Below are 10000 nucleotides of genomic sequence, written 5' to 3'. Positions count from 1 at the left end.
TTTGTGGCGGTCGCAGGATGACGACGGTCAGACTTTTAATATTAAAAACAGATTTAATATCCTTCTTCTTAAGTTTTGTGACAAATTCCTTCTCTCATGAAATAAAAACATCTTCGCCATCGATGCTTCGTCCTGTAATTTATGGAGTGAAGTGTTTTATCTTCACACTCAACAAGTTTTATTTCTCACATACGACGAAATGGAATCTCCACAAGATCAAACATGACAAACCCTGAGTCTCTTTAAATCCGCTCCAACATATGTTGTAGTTTTTGTATATTTCCTTCTTAAAATTAAACCAACAGACAAACAGACCTTCTCTCAGGATCTTCAGATCAAATGAAATGTCCTCACGTCTTCAGGATTCAGTTGAAGATTCATTGGGTCTTTTTATTGGAGATTCTGTATTTTATTCTACTTGTTTGTGTTTTTCTTGTTCGTTTCTTCTCGTCTTACCTGATTGTTCTGATCTTCTTAAAGCGGCAGTGTGTCATATTCAGAAGATCTTATTCACAGACGTTGAATATATTGTCCCTGGGAAATCTGATGTAACAAGAAGTTAAAGACGATTATTGATTGTTTGTAAAGAGCAGAAACATGAGGACAGGACAGTGTGAAGGAGACACTGACGCCATCTGGTGGTGGAGGTGTTGAAGTGTCCGGTGTGAGAGGAGGACGAGGAGGAGGAGGAAGGATTCACTCTCAGTTCATCAAGTGTTCCACTAGCGTCTGTCTCTATATATATATATATATATATATATATATATATATATATATATACATATATATATATATATATATATATATATATAGAGACATGTCTGTTTGACTCATGTGACTCAGGTTTGTCCCACCGGAAAATGAGCCTTTGTTTTATCAAATTAGAAACACAGACGTCCTGCGTCCTCGTCGACTCTAAACAGGAAGTGAGGTGAAAACGTCACAGAGCTCGACAGAGACCCGCGGCTCGTCGCCCACGAGGAAGAAGAAGAAGAAGAAGAAGAAATCAAAGTGCACGGAACCGGATTTCAGATTGAGAAGCCGTTTAATCTTGAGTTCAGTCGTAAAATCATACAAAAGGAGTGAAAAAGGTGAAACAGGAAGCCACAGTTTGACTCGTGTCAGCAGATTTCATCCTGAAGTTCGGACACACCAGAATAAGTTAAATGTTTCACCGTCGTCGTCGTTGCTGTTGTTTATTTTTAAACTTCTTTTCGCTAAATAACAAGACGAACTTCCTGCGGAGGTGAAGTGTGTCGGCGGGAGGAAGGAGGTGAAGAAGAAGAAAGAAAGAGAGTGAAGTTATACACAGGATTAGTTTATATGGTGTTATTATTAAAGCACTACAGAGCAGGTGAGGCGCAGTGCGCTACGTTAACGATTAATAAATCATGTACAGAAAAAAAAAAGTTCCCAAAGCTCCGGCTAATACATCTGCATCGCAAAAAGAAAAAGAAATAAATAAAAAGAACAAAACACAGAAATAAAAACTGAGCTGAGCATCAAACGTGGCTACGGTTTGTTTTCCTCTAAAAGATCAAGACAGAAGTAGTTTATGATGAAACTTGTTGTTGTTGTTGTTGTTATTATTTATTACTTTTTTTGTTTGTTTGTGTTTTTCTTTTTTCTTTTTTTTTAGAAAAAAAAATCAGTTTTTCTTCATGAAGCGGCACTTCCTACTTCCTCTTGGTCCGATGGCGTGACGTGGCGTCCGATTGGCCGGTTAGTCGTCGTCGTCGTCGACCACGGGGTCTGTGTCCCAGCACGTGATGTCAATCTCTGAAACACACACACACACACACACACACGTGTTGGAAGTGTTGAGGACGAGTGACGGAAGCATCACAACAAAACAACAACAACCACGTGTAAGAACTCCCTGACAGAAGAGTTTCTCACCTGGTGGCTTGTTATAAAACACTGGCGCTGGTTTGGCCGAGGAATTCTCCGATTGGCCAAATTCCTCCTCCTGCGATTGGCTGAAGTAGCCCTCACTCGCCTGCGAGAGCCGACAGACAGACGGAGGAAGAAAACAAGGACGTTAAGGAGTGAAAGGTCCGGAAGCCTGAGTGTGAATGTGCAGCAGCAGCGTGAACCCGTCTGACCTGCGTCCCTTCTTTCAGCAGCGTCTCCCCATTGGTCATCAGCAGCTGTCCGTCATCCAGCTCCTGCCCGTCCCCCGACGCGTGCTGCAGTGCATGCTGGTAGCTGAGGGTCATCTGATCGGAGCAGGTCACGTCCACCAGGCTGGACGGGTCGTCCTCGGCGACGGTTGCCGAGCAGAGAGTCCCGTCCATCATGTCGTCGAAGCTGAGGAGTGGCTGAGGGCGGCCGGCGGCGGCGGCGGCGCTGGGCAGGACGTCGCCCATCAGGTCCACCAGGTTGGAGGACTGGGACGTCTGGGAGGGGTTTGTGGGAGGAGCCGAGCTGCTGTCCCACAGGTTGACCAGGTGCTCCGTCCCGGACTCCCACACCGAGAAGCCGGACGAGTCGCGGGCCTGAGGGGCGACGCTCTGCACGGGCTTGGTGGGCGTCGACTCCTGTACCGGCGGCTTCTGCTCCGGCTTCGCCACCGAGTCTGGAGACGACGAGCAAGACACCAACTTCATTATGTTTCTTCACCAACGTTGATCTCAACTTGATCATGAACTGGATTCAATTAGGCTGAAAAGTCAAACTATTGTTTCAACAGTATTTTATTCACTTAAAAAAAAAGTGCTGTTAAAACATTTAATACGGAAGCAACATGTCCCGACCCCGTCTCCCCACAGAGCATCTCACTTACAGTTTGACTTGTGATAACATTAGCTTGTTTGCTAGCAAGCAACACTAAGTTCAAACTGAAAAAACAAGCTGATAGTCAGATGTTTGTGGCAGAATTAAAAACCAGGATCATCTTTCTGTTAAAAACACTCTGTTAGTCGACACATTGTAAATCAACTCAAAAATTCTCTTCTCTGATGCTAGGGACGGGGCTAGCAGCTAGCATGCTAACAAACATGTGGTAGAAATAAAAGAAGAACAACATTGGTGTTGAGTGAAGAAATGAAGGTTGACGCTAAACTAATGTTTCTGATTGGTTAGTAAACAGCTCCTAATGCTAACGTTAGCTATGTAGCAGTAGCAACAACAGTCACAGTGATATGACATCTCACACACGTCACTTCCTGAATAATATAACTGTGAAGTTTCATGAGTAAATTGGTAAACGTAATGATTTAAAGACGATAAATGAAAAATCTTGAATCAACAGATTTCTTCAAATGACAAAACAAATATGAAGTCGGCTCCTTGAACAAAAGCTGATGGTTGATATTTCAATCAAACCCACTACAAGACAGATTATTATCATCATTAATATTAATATAACTGTCAGTAACAGCGCCTAACGGTTCGTCCGTCTCACCCAACGCGTCTCTGCCGTCCTCCCCCTCGCGGCCGAAGTCCTCTCTGATGTCTGTGGTGACGATTTTGGGAACGGGCGACACGGCGGCCACGTTGCGCTCTGCGCTCGCTTCGTCGTCGTCGTCGTCGTCATCGTCATCGTCATCGTCCCCTGGAGGGAAACAACGGCACAACATGATCTTACATCCGACAGAAACCCTCCAACTAACTCCTTCTCAGGAACCAGACGTGTTGAAGTGACACAGAAAGTGATGATGATGAACTGAGACGAAGGCCGGATGTTTGAGAACTACAGGATAATATGAACATCTACGTTTCTACATCTAAGTGTAAAGTAAATACAAACTGTACCAACTATAAACCGTTTCTGTCACATCCGTGTTGCTTCAACACATCGACAGTCCACAAAACATCACAGCGACCACATCACCTCTGCTACTGTCACATGACCAACAGACAGAAACAGTCACATGGGTCCTGACAGCTCAACGCCGTCTGCTGACCTTCCCGATATTCCCATAAACGATGTTTCCTGGGTCGCAGACAGACACAGGAGCTCTGTTTCCATCAACCAATCGCATTAGAAAAAGTCGATGGAAACAACAAAACTTGAAAAAAAAGTTCATAAGTTAACTTGATGTGGTTTTTGCCTTTAGCGAGAAAATGTGAGAAGGAAACAACTTTGCTCTTCTGATGTAGCTCACATGACTGATCAGCCTATAGCGTCATCTTCCAATTCCAAGAATTCAAAATTCGCTTAACATTTTGATGGAAACAAATCTAGTGTGAGACCCGACACAAACTGGGTCAGGATCCTTTTAGCGTTGAAAACTGTCAAGCAGAGACAATGCAGTAAATTCTCCAATTGGCAAAAACCATCAAAAGAATAAACCTTGAGGAACGATCTTGGTGATGACATCATGTGTCCAGAGATATTTCAGCTTTTAAACTAGCTCTGTTTGTTACCTATGCTAACGGATCTGTCAATCAGGTCTGGTCCAGATTGAAGTATCTCAACATGTGGTGCAGATATGATTCAGATATCCTGTTAGATATCTCAGTATCACAGCTCAGATTGGCCCCAGTGTCCCAGACAGGACAGATCATTATCAAACCATCACAATATGTCGTCACGTGACAGACGAGTCGCAGCCACAGTGCTTTAACAACATCCAGGATGCTGCAGATGATCCATGACTTCATGCTTGTTAAAATTCAGACGTTCCCGCTCGGAGCCCAGAGGACACAAACACAACAAACCACAGATGAAGAACTACACGGCCAACGACGGGATCAGTGAGACGTGTGATTACAGTCACTTCCTGCTCAGGCAGCGTCTCTCGCATGGGGTCGGATTCTCCAGTTCACCTGTCGGACGGACGGAAACCTCTCGGGGTCAAACGACCTTGTTGAGAAGAGACGGACGTCTCAGCTCTCACATCATGAGGATATTGGGGCTTTTTGTTCCTAGAATCAGGAGTGAACTGGTTCCTCCTCCACCCATAACGTCTGCCCACTACAGACATGCAGTCATACACAGCACAGATCATAACGGTGATGATTTTTTTCCCTCGCATTCTTGTCATGAAGGTAAATATTTGTTCAGCTACTTTTGTTAACTTTGGCTTTTACTTTTCCAGAAATGTGAGACCACAGACTGTAAACAAAGATGGACGACATGACATCTCCTCTAAAGTGAAGCCAGTACATCCTGATCGCCCCCTGGTGTCTGGCTGCAGTACAGGTCATAAGCCCCGCCCCCTCTGTGTTAGCAGATAGGACATGGACTAATGTAAAATATCTAAGTAGACGTTAAATAAATGTTTCCAAAAAAGTTTCTGTCGATTTTCATTAGTTATTAGATGATCAAAACTGACTGAGACGGCACTGACTCGTGATTGGTCAAGAGTTTGTGGGCGTGGCCTCGATACCACTGAGATACTGACTCCACATGATGTCATCAGCACAAGATGGCCATTTCTGAATCTCAGATATTTTAGCTTAGTGTTTGAACGACGGCAGGAAGAAGAGACGTGTCGTTGTCTTTGTTCACAGTCAGTTAATGAGCCAAAACTCAACTACAATCACCGTTATGTTTTTTTTTAAATCTCAGCGACGACAACATCGACCCCACAGACATCGAACAGCGAACGTCCAGGCCGACGGACGGCGGCGACGACCGACTCGACGTCATCACACACACATTCACACACAGACACTCACGGGTTGGTGGGTCAGGATTGTTCAGGATTAGAAGCAGCAGGAGAGTGTTTGTGTGTGTGTTGGTGTGTGTGTGTGTGTGTTGGTGTGTGTGTGTGCGCGTGTTTGTGTGTGTGTGTGTGTGTGTGTGTGTTTGTGTTGGTGTGTGTGTGTTTGTGTTGGTGTGTGTGTGTGTTGGTGTGTGAGTGTTTGTGTGTGTGTGTGTGTGTGTGTGTGTGTGTTTGTGTTGGTGTGTGTGTGTGTTGGTGTGTGAGAGTTTGTGTGTGTGTGTGTGTGTGTGTGTGTTTGTGTTGGTGTGTGTGTGTTTGTGTTGGTGTGTGTGTGTGTTGGTGTGTGAGTGTGTGTGTGTGTGTGTGTGTGTTTGTGTTGGTGTGTGTGTGTTTGTGTTGGTGTGTGTGTGTGTTGGTATGTGAGTGTGTGAGTGTGTGTGTGTGTTTGTGTTGGTGTGTGAGAGTTTGTGTGTGTGTGTGTGTGTGTTTGTGTGTGTGTGTTTGTGTTGGTGTGTGTGTGTGTTGGTGTGTGAGTGTGTGAGTGTGTGTGTGTGTTTGTGTTGGTGTGTGTTTGTGTTGGTGTGTGAGAGTTTGTGTGTGTGTGTGTGTGTTTGTGTGTGTGTGTTTGTGTTGGTGTGTGTGTGTGTTGGTGTGTGAGTGTGTGTGTGTGTGTGTGTGTGTTTGTGTTGGTGTGTGAGTGTGTGTGTGTGTATGAGTTGGGTCCAGCATCAGAAGCATGAGATTGAGGATCAGAAGAGGAGGGAGGTGAGATTCTACTTTCATCTCTTTGTCCTTGAGAGAATCACAGTTAATATTTTAGTGCCAATTTAAATCATATATAACATCATGTAAAACAAAACAAAAGAAGAGACATTAATAAGAGATATTAATAATAATAATCAGCAGAGCGGACGACGTCTGAAGCACGAAGACGACAGACTCAACATCCATCACACAGACACGGGTCACAGCCTCAAGCTAACCTAATGCTAACGCTAGTGTTAGCCTGTTAGCTTATTAGCAAAGGGAGGTTGTGAGTGCTCAGGCTGAAGGAGAAGAGTTCCTATTACCACCAGCAGGGAACTGGTTCTGGAACCGGTTCCGTTCAGGGTTATTTCAACTTCGGTGAACCGGAGGAACCTTTGTGACCATGGACGCAACGGACGTGAACGCTAGTAGCAAGATGGCGGGAGTCAACGCTCGCCTGCGAGCACTCGTAGAAAATAAAAGACGTAGAAATCAAACAAAGATAAAAAAAAGCGTTGCACCAACGTCGTCACTCTCAAGTTTCAAGACGGTTTTTATTTGGTTAGAAATCCGGAGCGAGGGTTTCAGAGTTTGCTGCGTGGACCTGAACGCAGCCTGTTCCCTGCTGGTGGGCGAACTGTGACAAACTGAATTTAATACTTCACAGAGGTAGAAAATGATCTAATGATCATTTTTATATTTGGAAAAACAAGTTGGACTGGACGCTACAGTGACTCGTCACTCTCTGACGCTAGGGGCGGGGCTAGCAGCTAGCTGGTTAGCATGCTAACCAGGATTTTTGCTCTTCTATCATTTAAGAAGTTGTTTTTATAAAGTCGAACTGTTGTTGTGATGAGATGATGTGAAGACATTTCCTTCACAAAGGACGTTACGTTCTGTTTGTTTCTGATCAGTCGCTCTTATTTCAACGTCTCGTCTGAAGAGGGATTTTGGAAAGAGTCCATTTGTTGTCGTCGTCTTCTTCTTCTTCTTCTTCTTCTTCCTCTTCTGCTGTTAACGGGTTACGTGCTGTACCTACCGGCTGCAGCGGCGGGCTGCGTCCGTGCGTGTGGCGGGGTGCGGAGGGGCGAGGCGCCCCGGGGCGGGGGGGTCGGACTGGGGCTGTGCTGCTGCCTCAAGAAGGGGCTGTCCAGACGGCCTGGCGGTCCGCACACACACACACACACACACACACACACACACACACACACGTATGACAAGGACACAGAGCGACGCACCAGGACAGAGAGATGTCGGGAAGACGGACGAGACAAGACAGACGGAACACACGGCAGGAAGGGAGGGAGAGACGTTCAGCCCCCGGGAGGAGAACAGAGAGGATTGTGGGACGGATCGGCAGAAATCCACGACGACAAGGAGTGAAGGAAGGAGGGAGTGGAAGAGGAGAGAGGGATGAGGACACCAACAGGAGTGTAGAGGTGAAGGAGAGAGAGAAAGACAGGAAGAGAAGCTGTTAGTGTCGACTGGAGACAACATACAGTTCACCAGAGGAGGCGCTAGACCAGAAACTGAGGCTTCGCATCGTAAATCCCAGAAGAAGAAAAAAACGATCCTCTGAACTCAGGAACAAATCAGACCGAGAAGTTTTTACTCAAAGAGGAAAATGAAAATGAAAAGACTTTTTGTAGGTTCAGACATAAAATAAATGAGAGAGAAGTTATGTTCATTTTATGAATGAAGTCCAGAATAAAGTCAGAATATTGAGAATAACGTTCGTGAAGGAGTTCATGTTTCTGTTTGTTTTTCAGGATTACGGAAAAACTACTGATGGGATTTCACTGAATCTCGGTGGAAAGATGGAACATGAGTCATTTTGAGATTTGGTGGTTTGATGATTTGTCTTTACGGAGGTTTGAGTTGTTGTCGGAGCTTCAACGCGTCTCTTCTCAGTCATTTGATTCCGTCAGATCATCAGTCCGACAGACGATGAGAAACACAGGATTTTAAAAAGTGTGGAACAAGTCACATCCTCATGACAAACACTGAAACAAACAAGGATGTCAAATCATCATCACGAGGGAAGAAGCTGCGATGCTCAAACGTCTGAACCTGGAAAATCCTTTCATGGTGAAAGTCTTTCACAGTTTGTTCAGAAAACCTTTTCTGCGACGTGGGACGGGACGACGAACAGCTGTTCCTGTGATACTTCACACAGTTGAGAGTGAAAGGTGTTTACCGGTCCGGTGCACGGAGACGGGCGAGGTGTCCACGCTGACGGTCATCGCTCGCTCCTTCTGCTTGAAGAACTCCCGCGGGTTCCCTGAGCGCTGGGCGATGATCGCCTTCGCCTCCTGCAGACGAACACACAACCTGCTGGATTACACTCGTTCGGCTCTTCTCAACTCATAGTCTTTATTCTTTATGAGTATGAATCAGGCAACAAACAGCTTCGATCGTCTCAGATTAACAACAAATATTCATGTTTTAATTTGTTGTATTGATCCAACTGATCCAGTTATCTCACGTCAGAGCTTTTCAAAGACTGAGGCAGTTGGTGGAATATTTCTGTTTGACAGAAACGTCAGACTCAAGTTCAGACACCAGGTCTTTTCTGTCTGACTCGGGAAAAGTGGCAAAAGCAGTAGAATTCCTCACACACAGTTCCACTCCTCATGTAGAACATGTGGACGTCCACTGAGCCTCGGGTGAGCTCAGGATTTACATAACGCTGATGTCTGATCCAGAAACTCTCCTGTTTCCTGGTCCTGTCTGTGGGAAGCTGCGGTCAGACTCACCTCCACCTCCGTCTCCTTCTTGTCCAGGTTCAGGTCGTCCAGACTCGCCACGGCCGCCTGCAGACGAGAACGGTCACTCGCACGAAGAGGCAGAAACAGACAATAAAATACAATAACCAATAAAATAATCAAATGTTCTCGTCTGGAGGGAACGATTCCACACCAGCAGGGGGCGACAGAGACTGTTACTAAGACGCTCACTTTCTAAAAACATTTTTTATATTTTGTCTTTGACATTTAATAAATTGTGAGCTTCTTATTTTTTAAGCATCTTTTCCAGTTGTTAACACTTTTTTTCTTTTGTCAAGGAGACGACATTTCTTTATCACAGATTATATGAGGCTCAACACACACACACACACACACACACACACACACACACACACACACACACACACACACACACACACACACACACACACACACACACACACACACACACACACACACACACACACACACACACACACACACACACAGACAGACTCACGATGGTCGCCTGGCTCTGTAACCTCTCTCTGACCTCGTCCTCCTCCTGAATCTTCTTCCTGTTCTCACACACAAACACATGTATTAATATATAATAATAATGATAATAATAATACTCAACATAAACTGTGTGTTCCTCACCTGTGCTCCTCGATCTGACGTTCCCGCTCTCGGTACCTCTGCTCCCGGTTCTCCTGCTCTTTCCTCTCCAGCTCCATCCTCTCCTCCTCGAAGCGCTGACGCTCCTCGGCCAATCGCTTCTTCTCCTCCTCCTTCCTCAGCTCCTCCTCTCGCTGCGGAACAACGACCGCACGTCACGTGACCAGGAAGTAAAGAGTTTTTAGAAACAAATGTTTTGTTGTTGTGACGTGAACCAGAAATTAAAGACTACAT

At 45.4% G+C, this 10000-nt stretch overlaps 2 protein-coding genes across 4 annotated transcripts in view; one reads left to right on the top strand and one right to left on the bottom strand.

The window, feature by feature from the left end:
• The window catches only part of LOC118300791 (proline-rich protein 7), an 18686-nt gene extending 18565 nt beyond the window's left edge, over nucleotides 1-121 (top strand). For all 3 annotated transcript variants that reach the window (XM_035625545.2, XM_035625544.2, XM_047329103.1), the window contains one exon: nucleotides 1-121. This exon is cut by the window's left edge and continues 1098 nt beyond it. The gene's annotated coding sequence lies outside the window, so the exon portion shown is untranslated.
• A 905-nt stretch (nucleotides 122-1026) lies between these two features.
• Nucleotides 1027-10000, bottom strand: part of dbn1 (drebrin 1) — a 46926-nt gene continuing 37952 nt past the window's right edge. Inside the window, exons 7-14 of the mRNA XM_035625543.2 lie at nucleotides 9749-9900; nucleotides 9609-9666; nucleotides 9119-9175; nucleotides 8560-8674; nucleotides 3407-3556; nucleotides 2106-2578; nucleotides 1900-1999; nucleotides 1027-1779 (exon numbers count right to left, since the gene is read on the bottom strand). Of these exons, the coding sequence (XP_035481436.2) occupies nucleotides 1724-1779; nucleotides 1900-1999; nucleotides 2106-2578; nucleotides 3407-3556; nucleotides 8560-8674; nucleotides 9119-9175; nucleotides 9609-9666; nucleotides 9749-9900 (1161 nt within the window). The 3' untranslated portion in view covers nucleotides 1027-1723. The remainder of the gene's footprint in view (nucleotides 1780-1899; nucleotides 2000-2105; nucleotides 2579-3406; nucleotides 3557-8559; nucleotides 8675-9118; nucleotides 9176-9608; nucleotides 9667-9748; nucleotides 9901-10000) is intronic.

Source organism: Scophthalmus maximus, chromosome 2 (assembly GCF_022379125.1).
Source record: "Scophthalmus maximus strain ysfricsl-2021 chromosome 2, ASM2237912v1, whole genome shotgun sequence".
Lineage (NCBI taxonomy): Eukaryota > Metazoa > Chordata > Actinopteri > Pleuronectiformes > Scophthalmidae > Scophthalmus > Scophthalmus maximus.
Note: the sequence above shows the minus strand (reverse complement) of the source record. Positions and strands in the feature narration are given on the sequence as shown.